Here is a 16,258-nt window from a genome sequence, read left to right as displayed (position 1 = left end):
TGTCTGCTGTAGACAAAGAGAAAAGGAATAAAGTAAATCGCTCTTTCCATCTGGCACTTCATTTCTGCCAGCCTCTGCTTGCATACAAATGGAAATGTGCAGACAATTCCACAGGTTCAAGACATTTACTTACACTGTTATCTCACATACTTCCTTATGCCTATACAAGCGTAATGCACTGATGCAGATGCAGTCAGGGCAAGACAGAAGAAAGGTCCTCCCCCTTACCACCTTCGTCCTGTTTCTAGCCATTTGAGCACTGTTTCTTTCAGGAGGGGTGCTTGACAAGTATGATCAAAGTGAACTGATCTGTTTTCCTTTGTGTTTTGTGTAGGTGTGAAGGGACAGCTAAGAGAATGAAGACTCTAAGTCCCCAGCGGAAGCATGATATGGCGATGCAGTGCTGGTGCTGAATTGTTCTCTCTGATGGCTCTATGGGAGTGGATAGCCCTGAGTCTTCATTGCTGGGTTTTAGCGGTTGCTGCTGGTTCAGATCAGCATGCCACAAGCCCCTTCGACTGGCTTCTCTCTGATAAGGGACCCTTCCATCGCTCCCCGGAATACACAGATTTTGTGGACAGAAGCCGACAGGGATTTAGCACAAGATACAAGATTTACAGGTATGAAGCATTTGGGATCATAATGGCAGTATGAAGCTTTGGGGAAGCTATATCTAAATAGCACAACACTTCTGGAAGGAAAAGGGAGAAACATGAATATAAGAAGTCGGTGGGTAGGTCTGTGGTCATTCTAAAATTCTATGCCAAGATTCTATTCAGAACTGGGGACTCTTGAGAACTAGAGTGATGGCAGATTAAGAGGTTGAGTGAAGACATAGTTGAAGTTGATCACAAATGTTGACTGAGTTTCATGTGTTGCTGAAAAAAAAGTTAATTTTAATTCCTAATCTATTTTTGATTTATACTTCTTATTTCTTTGCATATAGTTATTTTTGCAGAAAATACACGATGCTAGAGAAAAGTCATACTTCAAAAGTGGAGGACATGTCCACACTTGTTCCCTGATGTTTCTGAGATAGCCGCATTCCTGTTGGTATCAGTAAAGGCTTTCCCTGAACTGCAAATAGTTTTTTTTAAAAAAAATATTTTTAAACATTAAAAATAGTTTCTTTCCTCTGATTGGAAAATCAAGATATTGATGTAAACTTCCCTACACACTTTCCACAATATCTTTGCTAAATAATAATTAGAAATAAAATGATTAATGGATTCATGACAGAAATACCATATCTCGTTTCTTTGCTTTCAGAGTTACCAAAGCTTGTTAAGAACCTTCTGAATTGTCTGTCAGAACCAACTAGCATGGTTTCTTTGAAATATGTAAGATTACTATTCCTATCATCTTCTATCTAAAGTTCACCCCAAACATGTGGAGTATGTTGCATCGATTATCCTCCGATACTCTAATCTATTGTGTGGTAATTTATTAATAGCATTAAAAAATGTTTCAGTACTTAAATAGCTTCCAATTTAATTTCATTTAAGTGAGGCAATAATAATGGAGTTGCTAATTTAAATATAAAGTCAGTCCTAGGTTTGAAGGTTTGCACCGTATAGCTTAATTGGTTGACTGCAAATTGGATAGAAAGGGGGTGGCTTCTTGTTTTAGAGTGCATTATGGGTAAAGATCTTGTTATATGCTAATCTTTTACACATCACCTGTTAAAATATGGATTTGGGGGATGGAAAAGAATAAGGACATTTTAGGCATAATGATACATACTCACAAAATGTGAATATTATTAATGTCATTCCTCCAGGCTGGGAGGATGAGAGTCTGCACATTGAAAATGTTGGTACATATTAGAAATAAGTGTTATGGATTTCCTGGCTTGTTTCTGAAATGTTGCTTATATTGAAAAGAGGAAAGAAAACTGCACCAATGGGATAAAATTAGAAAATATAGTTAACAAAGTGTTTTAATTATTGATGAAAACCGGTATTGTGACTCTTTGGAATCTTTTTTTTAAAAAAATAGATTGATTATGAAAGAAATTGATTGATATTTCTTGGCTTCTTCACAGTTTTAAACAGGTGGTTGTTCATTTCCTGTGAATTGTTTTGCTGTTGAATTTTGTTCATAAGAACTGGGAGAAAACTCGGTGCAACGGTGCTATCTATGTTCACATGCAAATCATAGCTGCTCCTTAAATATACACTTGGGAAGAGGATTGTTGATTGTTTTTATGTTCTAAAGATTTATATTCCTTTGCTTTTGTTTTTTTTTTATGCACCAGAGGGCACTGTGTTGCAGGTCAATTCTGTTTCAGATTCTTTTGTGGTAGATAGAAACATTAAGAAGTCTACATTGAACATGGTTCTAAAATATGCATTTGGCACATATGGGGAACAACTAATATATTGTATTTTATGGGTTTTTTATTTATTGTATTTTAAAATCAAGTTGTCAATGATATAAAGGATGAGAGAGACCCATCAGAACAACATATGTACAGATTAATTGAGCATGTTGGTTTTTGTGTTATAATGGTCAACAAAAGGCAACAAAATGTAATACACGAATACTGATTTATACTGAATACTGAAAGTAAGGTTCTACATTTAGGCCAAAAAAACAAAATGCACCAGTACCGTATATGTGGTACCTTGCTCAATAGTAGTACCTGTGAGAGGGATCTTGGAGTCCTAGTGGATAACCATTTAGATGTGAGCCAGCAGTGTGCAGCAGCTGTTAAAAAAGCCAACACAGTTCTGGGCTGCATAAACAGAGGGATAGAATCAAGATCACGTGAAGTGTTAGTACCACTTGGTAAGGCCACACTTGGAATATTGCATCCAGTTTTGGTCGCCACAATGTAAAAAAGATGTTGAGACTCTAGAAAGAGTGCAGAGAAGAGCAACAAAGATGATTAGGGGACTGGAGGATAAAACATATGAAGAACGGTTGCAGGAACTGGGTATGTCTAGTTTAACAAAAAGAAGGACTAGGGGAGACATGATAGCTGTGTTCCAATATCTCAGGGGCTGCCACAAAGAAGAGGGAGTCGGGCTGTTCTCCAAAGCACCTGAGGGTAGAACAAGAAGCAATGGGTGGAAACTGATCAAGGAAAGAAGCAACTTAGAACTAAGGAGAAATTTCCTGACAGTTAGAACAATTAATAAGTGGAACAACTTGCCTTCAGAAGTTGTGAATGCTCCAACACTGGAAATTTTAAAGAAAATGTTGGATAACCATCTGACTGAGATGGTGTAGGGTTTCCTGCCTGGGCAGGGGGTTGGACTAGAAGGCCTCCAAGGTCCCTTCCAACTCTGTTGTTATGTTATGTTATGATTTTATCACTTCTGCTTTCAGTGCAAAACAGGTATTGGTGTAGTGATATGGGCATGCAAATACAAAAATATCCTTCATGTACAATGTACCTTTTCAAGTCTCACTTTACTATAACCTCTTGTTGTAATGTACTCAGCAGAATAAGTAGGGATTGACCTTTTAAATTAAATGAAATGTTTGCCACAAAGAATGGCTTCCATAAATCTAAAATTGATTAACTGCTGTAAGAAAATAGCAAAGTCGTCATGTCCATCATGTTTGATGTGACTATCAGAAATGATCAAGAATTTCATTCGGTTTGCATTTTGATATTCATTTATCAAACATGCCCTTCCCAAGTTCTTAAATGCAAGTAATTTTGGTGTGGAATTCTCCAAATAAGAGTAATAAATATTTACTTATCGAGGAAAAATATATGTAATTGTTGCTTTTTCAGGGGAAAAAAATGTTGTATCGGAAACAAAATGGTATGTATTTATTAGAAAAAAAATAGGAATTTTTCATTGTTTAAAAAGTAATAAAATAATAAGGATATAGAATGTAAAACAAGAAATATGAAAGATTGAGTGAAATTGAAAATGACATTTGTCCAGAGTAGGAAGTTTGTCTTGAGAGACACAAACAACAAGGGAATAGAGCTGCTTGTAATTACTGCAAGTTCAAGTCCCACCTGGCCCAAGGTTGACTCAGCCTTCCATCCTTTATAAGGTAGGTAAAATGAGGACCCAGATTGTTGGGGGCAATAAAAGTTGACTTTGCATATAATATACAAATGGATGAAGACTATTGCTTGACACAGTGTAAGCCGCCCTGAGTCTTCAGAGAAGGGCGGGATATAAATTCAAATTTTAAAAAAAGAGGAGAATAGTTAGGCAGATGTCAAGGAGCAAAACTTGTGGCAGATTTGTCAGCCAACCCATTTTCAAAACCAGGATTGTAAGGTACATGGATCAAGGCATGTGTTGTAGGGGTTAATGGGTAGTTGTCATCAAGGAGCCTGTGCTTGCTCCATTTTAATATAAGCAGCCCCAGTGTAGCTCTTTTAGTGGTGCAAAAATTCTTCTCCATGAGCAGTCTTGCAGAACACTTTTACTTTGTTCACTTTGAAGCCAGATGAGTTCCTGCATTAGTTCCATGCCCTCATCTGCAGAGAGTAATAGCAGTTGTGTCTACTGGTTTCTGCTTTGCTTCACCTCCTCTGTCTACTCAGACAATAGTGTATCTAATGGTGCTGGAGTTGGCTGCTCATTAGTCTGTCAGTACTTCTGAAGCTGATTCTTGAACGGACTCCTCCTCTGACTCTGAATCTTAGCCCATCATGATACTAAGTTTCTATGAAACAGACATATGTCTGAGAAAAGGAAGAAAAACAGATGGCATGTAAATGATACATAAGCTTCAAATATCACAAATGGGATGATTTTGAAAAAACAAAAACTGTTGAATGATGGTATAGGAAAATCAGGAAATGAAAAATGTATATAATTGCAATGTATTGTATTCAAGAAAATATCTTTTTTTACTGTTTCATATCTGTTACAACCTAGAAGTTATATCTGTGATGGATGGTGTCTATAAATGGGGAAGTGATGTGATGGACTACAGTGAAGCAGTCGTTTCCTAGGAAGAAGGAGCACATTCCATGGTGGGGAGGGAATTGAAACAAGAGGCAATACTATATAAAGAAGTTAATGAATCCAGCTGAATACAGAACTGAATTTGAAGACAGAGAGTTAGGATAGCCACTCCCTAGAATCTCCCTGGCTATATACTTTAGGGTGAGAGTAGTATTGCTTTTGCTGGGCAATATTCTGTCTACTGGGTGTGATCAAATAAAGACCTGAGACCTGGGTGGATTGTTCAATGTCATTCAGTGGCTGAGTCTGAAAATATAAGCTTTACAGCTGGATTGATTTAAATAAACTGAAGTTTTCAAAATAGACTGATATAAAATGTATTACAGTTATTCAAGTGGACCTATTTGACATATATGCTACAGAATCATATTAAACATTGTCAGAGTTTGTTGCAAAAAACAAATCTGGAAGTTTACACACACTGATTTCAGTTTCAATCCTCTGCACAGAATCAGAAGCTGCAGACTAAGATATGCCCTGGCTCCAGTGTGTCTCAGCTCCCAATTGGCTGATTTAGTTGTTATGCCTATTCATTGGCTGACCTTGTTACCATGTCTTCCCAGTCATGAATATTCTAACAAACATCTAAACAAATGCTTGTAGCTATTTCATCAATCTCAGTTGAGCAAATGTATTTCTGATCATAGCTAGTAATATAATCCACAACAGGTTTGGGGGGCTGCAGTGCATAGAAGAGAAAGCAACTCAATGAAGCATGATTAAATCATTTATGATATTTACTGTCATAAAATGCTTAATATTTTTATTAGATTCAATATAAATGTTGCACAGTCACAAGAAGGATATTTTAAAAGTTAGGTGAACTTTTCAGAACATATATATAGAAAAAAAACCCTCTAAACAACCCCCCTCCAAAACAACAACAACGCAGCAAAAAGGTATATAGTGTTCCAGTGTATTGTAGGTTGGAATGGTTTAAAAAAGAGTCATTTGCATAAACTTCAAAATGATTTGCAAGACTATTACGCAAATTAAATTAGGCTACATTTAGTACAAGTTCTAGGTTGCATTAAGGTCAACTGGAAAATATTGGCATTTTAATTGATCCCAATAAAACTTACTGCATTCTAATTCTTTTTGTATTGTTTTCCAATGAACTATGATACCTCTCAGAAGGCTTTACAATGTTTGATAAAATTAAGGCTGAGTCTTCCTTAATAACAGCAAACCCGTGATGCGATCTAATGCATAATAAATTACATAGCATAATAAATATTTTAAATATATATATTTAATATGGAAATCTGAGGAGACCCTTGGTTCATCAACAAATACTTGATATTAATATAGAGTGACAGTTTTATTGTGGGGATAAAACAAGCACGAATTCATTGTAGAAGAACTGCCCAACTAAAAAAAAATAAACTGTAATTGTGACACAATGATGCTACAAGGAACAATCAGTTTAAAACCACAGTAACAAGAATCTGTAACTCTGAAAAATGTTCAGACTATAATAGTGACTAAAATGAAGCCTCAGGACCACAAAGGAAAGGTAAAGTGCTTAGACATAGATTACACAAGAAAGGAGGAATGCACAATGACAAGGTAAAACCTCCAGGATGTGAACAGAATAATAAAGCCATCCATGCAAACATTCATATACACAGTAAGGCCATGCAGATCTTTAAAGGGGTAGCAGTAAATTATTTATTTATTTATTTATTTAAAGTTGGAATAAGGTATCTTCTGCCTTAATTAATCAGATCTTCTTTCTAGGCTCTTTGATGGACAAGCTGGAAATCGATGTGCTGTCTTTTCCCCATCCTATTTATCTCTATTTTAATAATCTGGTTTCTCTTTAGATCATATGAATCTATTTTAACAGCAATGCAGAGGAAATAATACAAACATCAATTTAATGAATCCCTTGAAACAATCTGATGCAAATTCCTCAGGACTAACGTCCTTTAATGGCTGGATCACAAATTATACTATACGACTAGTGAGTAGAAGGGGAGTATATAACTTCCTTTGGCATAACTTGGCCTAAATCATATTAATCTCATATATTAAAATTAGAAATCTGAATACTTTCCTACCAACAGGCCAACCAAAATACTACCTAATATTATGATGTTTGTTGTTTGTGTCTCTGTCTCTGTCTCTCGCAATCTCTTTGTCTGTCTGTCCGCCTAGCTAGCTAGCTAGCTACTATCATCTCTAGCTTCTTTCTCTCTCTTTCTTGAAATTTATATAGTGTCCATTCCATGAGAAGTGACTCTGGTGGTGTACAATAGTCAGTAAAAAAGAAAACTTATATAAAAATAGACATTTAAAATGTAAAAATGGAACTGAAAAAAATTAAAATATATTTCTTGCTTATGCTTATATATTTGTTGTGACAAATAAAATAAATAAATAAAAAATAGATTCCAGGGAGGGAGGGAGGGAGGGAGAGGGAGAGACAGAGACAGAGACAGAGAGAGCACATCCAGCTCAATGCAGAAACATCTGAACAAGTTTCCAGTTCCAGTTCCCTGGGACCTCCAGGCCTTATGGCATAGGTCTTCCAGAACATTAAAAGGAATGGCGCTAACCTCACTTCAGAGATGAGGAGAATGTTCCATAAGGTGGGTATCACAACAGAAAAAGCACACTGTCTGTGAGTTGCTAAATATACCGGTAGATCTGTGGTAGATGGTATTCACACATGTCTTCTCTGCCAGATCTAATGGGCTGGGCTGATAGAACTGGAGAGAGGTTATCTCTCAGATAAGCCATCCCATGATGTGAAGAGCTTTAAAGGTTAAAACCAGCTCCTTGAATTGGACTTGGGAACAATCTGGTAACCAATGCAGCTCATGGAGCAGAAATGTAATATAAACTGTCCTAGAAGTACACATAACTGCCTATGCTGTTGCATTTTGTACCAGCTGAAGCTCCTGGATATTCTTCAAGGCAGCCCTATGTCCCGTGCATTACAATAGTCCAATCTGTAAGTGACTAGGGCATTTGTGACTTTAAAAAGAGCTTCTCAATCCAGAAATGGGCACAATTGGTGCACAACCCAAAGAATAGAATAGAATAGAATAGAATAGAATAGAATAGAATAGAATAGAATAGAATTCTTTATTGGCCAAATGTGATTGGATACACAAGGAATTTGTCTTGATGCTCTCAGTGTACATAAAAGAAAAGATACATTCATCAAGAATTATAAGGTACAACACTTAATGATAGTCATAGGGAGCAAATAAGCAATTAAATCATATTAGGAAACATTAGAAAAGCTGTGCAGAATTCCACCTGCTCATTGAATAGGAGTTGTGTGTTCAAGAGAAGATGCACATTAGATCTGTCTGGGACAGTGCAATCCCATTCCGCACGGAGACCCAGTATGTCCCCAAACCCAGAGCCAGTCAGTCTTACCAAGGTTCATTTGAAGCCTATGGATTCCCATCCAGAATCCTGTAGCCTCCAGACACTGTGGTGAGATATTAACCTAATTTATCAGAGGCTGAGATGTATACTGATGATACCTCATCCCATGGTGATGGATAAGATCACTCAACATCCTCATCTAGATATTAAAAAGGAGCACTGACTGAACCCTGTTGCACCCTGCATAGTATGATATGAGGACAAGACTTCCCCTCCCCAATCATCATCGGCTAAAATCAACTTCAAGGAAAGGAGATGATTTAGCACTACACTATGTTGCCTACCCCAACTCTTTAACCTAATCCAGAAAATACTATATTTGATGGTATTGAGAGCACTACTGACATCCTGCCCAGGTCATAATCAAAGTCATAATCCAAATATAATCAAAATTGTTTCTGTCCCATACACAGGTCTGAATCCTGATCGAAAAGGATCCAGATAATCCCTTTTATTATTCAGATTATTCCTTAATTCTGTTGACATTCCATGCATTTATAATGATAATATTTTTTTTAAAAAAAATGGAATAGAAATGAAATTGAGACAAGCAGAAGAGAATAATGGGTTTCTAGCACTGAAGCTGAATATGAGAGCACATGAAACGCAACAGAAGGGATAAGAAATATGAGCTTGATAGAGACTCACAGGAATCTAAACTGTGTGGAGATTCAGGTTTAGTACACATTAGTGTTGTTAATGTTCTTGAGCCTGTTCTGAAAAACCACTAACCTCTGTAGCTGATTGGATTGCATTCTGTTTATGGGGCCACTGAGAATGAAGATTGTAAATACACTGCAAAGAAACTTGTTTAGCTTTCACTAGAACATCTTCAGTTATAGAATAAAAAGCTAAAACAATCTACTCTACTCTACTCTACTCTACTGGTTTTCTTTTTAACCAATTTTTCACCAATCTGTAAATTGCTTTTGGCTCTCCTCAAGAAGGGCGACCTTGAGATATAAATTTCAACTTTAGTAACAAGTTGTGTTTCCCCCCCCACCCCGCCTCTTTTCCTATATAATACCCCAAGCCTAAATGTTGTCATTCTGTGTGGAGCACTAGAAATGGCTAGTTTATGTTACGGATTATCTTTATTTCATATTAATTAGGTTTTAATCTTAAATCAGAGTGGGGAAAAACAGCTTGCCAATGGAATATACATACACATGTATTTTTTAAAAAGGATTTTTATATCAATAAAAATCATTTTAAGATTTTAAAAATGCATAATGTGCTAGCTCCCTAGATGGAGGGACATGTAATCCTCTGTTGTATCCACATTTATTTAAAATAATTACAGATTTTGCCTATTCTCAACAGACAGGACTGAAGAGAGGCAAAATGTGAAACGGGACCATTATTGCAGCTTGTTTGAGGATTTTAGATGTGAAACTTCATCCTTGTTTACAGTTTCCTTTCATTTGCTTTTAAATACACTGTCTGTTCTATCATTTAAGATTCCAGAGGAGTTAATAAGGGCAGACATTTTAATCAGTGGCAACAGAACATTCATTTTTTTTGTTTCCACAGAGATTTTTTTCCCCCAGACTCGGGTGGGTCAGTTTTGGCTTAAATGTAACTGAGGCTGTAAGATTTTTTTTGCAGTTATGCCATCTGTCATTTTACAAATAACAGTGCTACAATTCTGCAGAATAGTCTTGGTTTTGTTCAAGCTTTGTGTAGAACAGGAAATCTCACATTGGCTTTTCACACATTGTTCCTAACATACTTGCTAGAAATAAACTTCATTCAAACTAATGGGGTGTATTTCTGAGTAAACAACCTGTGGCCTTCAACCAAAAGCCTGCAGACCAAAAATATCTCTACAAGTATTGTCTGCTAATCTGTATTACCTCAGGAAAACAGCTTTAAGTTTCATGCTTCTTTCTCTTTTTCCACAGTCTTAAGATCATGAGATGAAGGCAAAATATGTGAATAGGCTCTGATACCCAGATAAACATGTACATACAGTTCCCAACTTAGTTATTGAGTACAGCTTTCATAAGCGAAAGTTCAGGAAATAGCAATCGCACTAAGATTTATATACTGCTTCACAGTGCTTTACAGCCCTCTCTAAGTGGTTTATAGGAATGCTGGAAAAAAGATTTATCATCAGCTGAGCAAGAAATTATTATCAATACCCTGTTTTCCCCAAAATAAGACATCCCTGATAATAAACCCAATCGGGCTTTTGAGCACATGTGCTAAAATAAGCCTCCCTCTGAAAATAAGCCCTCTCCGAAAATATTTAACCGCATGTGCAGCCGGTCCCCGCCATTTCCTCTGGTTAGGAGGCAGAGCTGGAAATCAGGTAAGATGGCAAAAGGAGCCCCATTTTGTTTCACACACCCCAAAATAATAAGACCTTCCCAAAAATAAGGCCAAGCATTTATTTTGGGGTTCAAAGGGTCTTATTTTCGGGAAAACATGGTAGTTGTTTACTTTTGTGATTTACATCTTTTCAAACAATTACTTTTTGACATTATCCAATATAATAAAGTTGTTCTCTACACATGCTTGCAAAACATAAACTTTTATTTGAAAGGGATAGCTACTTTCCTCAGGACAATAAGATGCAACCTGTATTACTGGCAGATCTCAATTCAATTCACATCCTCAGCAGAAGCTTCAAGCTGTTTTTATTGCAGTTAGCTATCCAGTCTGCACAAGGTACAGCCATCCAGAGCGGCTCTAATTATCCCTTCTTTCCTCCTCACATTATCTGAGCAGAAAAGCACAAGAACAGCTATGAAAATAATCAGTGTTGGGATTAGTGACTAATACACTACAGAGGAGAGTACACATTCTGTAACAGACTCCTATTACAAGTAGTCCTTGACTCATAACCATTTGTTTGCAACTGTTTGAAGTTACAGCAACATTTACAACTGATCCTTGCTTGTACAATCATTGCAGTACTCTCATGGTCACATGATCAAAATTCAGATGCTTGGCAATGGCATGTATTTATGATGGTTGCAACAACCCTGGCTCCTGTGATGATCACATGGTGGTGCATTGGTTAGAATGCAGTACTGCAGATGGACTCTGCCCACTGCCAGGAGTTTGATCCTGACCAGCTGACTCAGATTTCCATTGTTCTGAGGTTGGTAAAATGAGGACCCAGATTGTTGGGGGCAATATGCTGACTCTTTAAATTACTTAAAGAGTGTTGTAAAGCACTATGATCTTCACAGCCAGCTTCTGAAAAGCAAAGTCTATGTGGGAGACCAGATTGGCTTAATGACCTTGTGATTCACTTAACAACTGCAGCAATGTATTTAATAACTGTGACAAAAAGCTCATAAAATCGGGCATGACTCACTTAACTTGCTTCGCAATGGAAATTCTGGTCCCAATTGTGCTCAAAAACCAGGGAGTTCCTGTGACATTTGAAGCTAGTCTACTGAATCCATTCTATAGGAAGGTGGCATCAATAGATGGATTCAAAGATATTCCAGATGACTGTGATATAAATTCTTGGGTTTCCCCCTTCCCTAATGATATTCAGGCAATACAGAGAATAAAGAAGAATAAAAAATAGTATTCAGAATTCATTAAATTTGAGAGGCATAGGGAAAACAAGCAATAGAGCACACAAAGAATATAATGAAGCATCCCATCATACTGAAATTAGAAAAGACAAAGTGAACAGGAGTGTGATAGAGGGACAGAGTTGTGTGAAAGGCTCATGATAAAAAGCTCATTATCACAAGGGCCCTCACTCCTGATTTAGGGAACAGCTGCTAAATGGAGCAAGAATGAAATGGCTTCAGCTGCCTTTTAGAGAGCTCCTATCCAGTAAGAACAGGACCAGTTCTTCTTCCTTCTTTCGAATGTACACGTTTATACCCTTTTTGCCTCATGAAAAGTTCAGCAGCTGAATGAATGCTTTAGCATTTCCTTTATCCTTCTGGTTTTTGTCATTTCCATTTGATATAATTGATTTTAAGGCAATGGGCAATGCCTCAGAATGCAAACTTTTGTTATCTTCTTTGGCTTTGATTGATTTCTTCTGGAGGTACTGATATTGTATGCTGTTCACGGAGGGTTAGTATCTAGCTTCTAATGCATTAGTAACACTATTAACAAACCAGCCAAGTTCCTTCCAGGGAAAAGCTCTTGCAAAGCAAACATACACTCTCTCCTGGGATACTGTATACAAAAATATACAGAAATAAAAATGTCGATCCTCACATTCACAACACACAGCAGTTAGTAAAAATCAACAGAGACCATGTCAACCTTTACAATACCATGTATAAATATTTTACAATGATTTTATATACTTTTCAACGTTGTGGATATCAACAGATTAAAAAAAGCAAAAGGTTTAGATCTTTGGGATTCTGAATGAAGATTATCAAATAAATTCCTTATAAATAAATAAAATGAGTATGTTTTTTTTAAACTCTTCATTTGTAATATCATAACATTACATTTGATTTTTTAAAAAATAATTATTTTCAGGAAAGGATGCCTAAGCTAATACATGGAAAAGCAGCATCCATCCACAAAAGGAAGTTTTGAGTAGATTTATGGGAGCTCAGGGGTTTCAAAATAAAGGTAATCCTCAATTTACAACCACAATTCAGCTCAAAATTTCTGTTACTAAATGAGATATTTGTTAAGTGGGTTTTGCCCCATTTGATGACCTTTCTTGCCACAGTCGTTAAGTGAATCACTGTACTTGTTAAATTAGTAACAAGGTTGTTAGGTGAATCTGGCTTCCCCATTGGCTTTGCTTGTTGGAAGTTGCAAAAGGTGATTTTATTTATTTTTTATTTATTTATTAATTTTTTATACCGCCCTTCTCCCGAAGGACTCAGGGCGGTGTACAGCCAAAAATAAAAAACAAGATATATACAATTAAAACAACATTAAAACATAGCAGATTATAAAGGCTGATAATTAAAATTTAGATTTAAAATTTTAAAATATTAAGAAAACCCAATTAAAATTCAACACTATTATGCCAGTCCCGCTTGAATGAATAAATATGTTTTGAGCTCACAACGGAAGGTCCGAAGATCAGGCACTTGACGAAGGCCAGGGGGAAGTTCGTGCCGGCATCCACAGCCACTCCGTCTTGGAGGGATTGAGCTTGAGTCTGTTTCTCCCCATCCAGACCCGTACAGCTTCCAGGCACAGGGACAGCACTTCGACTGCTTTGTTGGGGTGGTCCGGGATGGAAAAGTACAGCTGAGTATCATCAGCGTACAGATGATAACTCACCCCGAAACCACTGATGACCTCACCCAGCGGCTTCATATAAATGTTGAACAGGGTAGGCGAGAGAATCGACCCCTGAGGCACCCCACAAGTGAGGCGCCTCGAGGACGACCTCTGCCCCCCTGTCAACACCGTCTGCGACCTGTCAGAGAGATAGGAGGAGAACCACCGATAAACGGTGCCCCCCACTCCCAATCCCTCCAACCGGCGCAGCAGGATACCATGGTCGATGGTATCAAAAGCCGCTGAGAGATCTAATAGGACCAAGGCAGAGGAGCAAGCTCTGTCCCTGGCCCTCCAGAGGTCATCCACCAACGCGACCAAAGCCGTCTCCGTGCTATAACCAGGTTGGAAGCCGGACTGGAACGGGTCTAGATAGATCACATGACCCCAGGACATTGTAGTTGTCATAAATATGAATCACTTACCAAGGATCTGAATTTTGATCAGGTGACCATGGGGATGCTGCAGTGATTGTAAGTGTGAAAAATGGTTATAAGATTTTTCAGTGCTGTTGTGATTTTGAATGGTCACAAAACAAACTGTTGTAAGTTGAAAACTACCTGTAGGAAATAATTTTAGGAAAAAATTGCTCTTCACAGAAAATGTGTGTGTGTGTGTGTACAGTAGTGGCCAAAATTGTGGAAACCTTTTGAGAAAAGTGTATTTTTGAGGTTTGATGGCTAATAACACCACTTTTTTTTTTTTTTGAGTTTCAAGATAATCATATTCCACTGTTGGAATGGCCTGGGAATAGCCCAGACTTTAACCCAATTGAAAATCTATGGAGCCGACTAAAGAAACATGTTAGTCAAAGTGACCCAGCAATAAAACCCAATTAATAGAAGCAATCATTCAATGATTCACATTATAACAGCTGCAGAACTAAAAGACTTGGTTCACTCCATGGAAAGACATTGTAAGGCCGTAATTCATGCTAAAGGTTACCCAACTAAGTATTAACTGACATGATAATTTTTGTATATCTCATTTTTTCTGTATGTTTCACTTTTCTTCTTTATACTGTAACTGCTATTCTAATAGCAAATCCTTCATAAAAGTTATTGCATTACATTCTTGATTAAATTATCTTTCTATTGATATACAATTTTATGATACTACTCCCCAAAAAAGTGGTGTTTTAGAAAATACACTTTTCCCAAAAGGTTTCTACAATTTTGGCCACTACTGTATGTATGTATGTATGTATGTATGTATGTATGTATGTATGTATGTATGTATGTATGTAATAAGTTTGGAATACCCCAATGCAATTTCATATGATATACTGGTGACACTCGTAGAATCAAAAATATCAACTTTAGTCTGAAAGGGTTGATTTGCTAAACATCAAATCAGGTGTATTGACAATGCATGTGACATTATTAAGGGTGTAGAAATAGAACAACATCTAGAATTATACTGTTTCTTTTATATAACACTCAACCAGATGGGGCACAGCTATACCAATTGCTCAATTTTTGAGTGTAATACTGAAGCAAAGGTTGTCAAAGTGTATTTCATCTCTCATTGCATAGATAGTAATTATGCAACAAATGTTACCTAAGGTCGCAACAATCCCATTTCCAGCACTTTTCTCTAAATTCTCTAGAGAGATATCCAAGTAGAGAAGGTGCAGTTTGAGCAGGCTGCATTTAGAAGAGAATCTGACTCCAGGCTAAACTTCAACTTGAGTAAATCAGAACACCAGCTAGTAGGTACTGTGGATAGTTTTGTCAAAGAAAAATTGATTTGGCTTCCTCTGCTGACTTAAGAAATAGTTAGGTTATAGAAAAAAGATCATTATAGCATGGAGATAATTGAATGTTGAATGAGGTAAGTCAACTTATCTTAACTGAATAATCAGTTTCAATATTTTAGGCTAATCTGTCTCAAGACCTTATACTTTTATTATTTATTATTATTATTTATTCAATTTTTATACCGCCCTTCTCCGAAGGACTCAAGGCGGTGTACAGCCAAGGTAAAACAAACAGTGCAATATACAATTTAAAATACGAATTAAAAAACTTATTACATAATTGGCCTAAAACTTTGGAACATATAAAACTAAAACCCATTAAAATTAATAATAAAAATTTAAAACCAATAAAATTTAAGCCAGCCCCGTGCGAATAAATAAATGTGTTTTCAATTCGTGGCGGAAGGTACTGTAGACCTCATAGCCCAAATAACCCAATCTTCCTCATCTCAGTCAATTAGCTCAACTTAGGTTTCTGGCATTGATTTATATTGTTGTTGTTGTTGTTGTTGTTGTTGTTTAGGCATCAGAAAGGAGCCTGGGAGGCAGCCACTTTCCACTTCTTGTTTTCTTTACTTTTTCCCTGCACGATGTTATGTTAACTTAAAATATGTTATTAAGTTTGGAGCCTGTAGGGATAGATATGCTGGGCCTACGTTCATTCCCAGAAGTGTCTGCTCCTCTCCACAGATAGCCATTCTGCTAGATAAGACTGAAAACCAAAACAAAGATATGAGGGTGAGATGGAGGATCTAGGGAAGCTCTATCATTCTGAGACCTCTCTATAACTTTTGTCTTTATAGTGGAGGTCAAAAGGGTTCATTAATGTTTGGTGAGCATTAGGCACCACATGGGAGGAGTTAGTTTTATTCAAAGTAAGGTTGCATCTGCATAGATTAAATATTTT

General features: G+C 36.9%; 1 protein-coding gene across 2 annotated transcripts in view; it reads left to right on the top strand.

Moving 5' to 3' along the window:
- The first annotated feature begins 384 nt into the window (after positions 1–384).
- BRINP3 (BMP/retinoic acid inducible neural specific 3) overlaps positions 385–16,258 on the top strand; it is a 282,184-nt gene continuing 266,310 nt past the window's right edge. The window contains exon 1 of one of the 2 annotated variants that reach the window (XM_058178208.1): positions 385–620. In XM_058178208.1, coding sequence (XP_058034191.1) covers positions 385–620 — 236 coding nt within the window. The remainder of the gene's footprint in view (positions 621–16,258) is intronic. The other variant, XM_058178210.1, reaches the window with a different exon arrangement.

The sequence above is a fragment of the Ahaetulla prasina genome, chromosome 3 (assembly GCF_028640845.1).
Source record: "Ahaetulla prasina isolate Xishuangbanna chromosome 3, ASM2864084v1, whole genome shotgun sequence".
Classification (NCBI taxonomy): Eukaryota; Metazoa; Chordata; class Lepidosauria; order Squamata; family Colubridae; genus Ahaetulla; species Ahaetulla prasina.
Note: the sequence above shows the minus strand (reverse complement) of the source record. Positions and strands in the feature narration are given on the sequence as shown.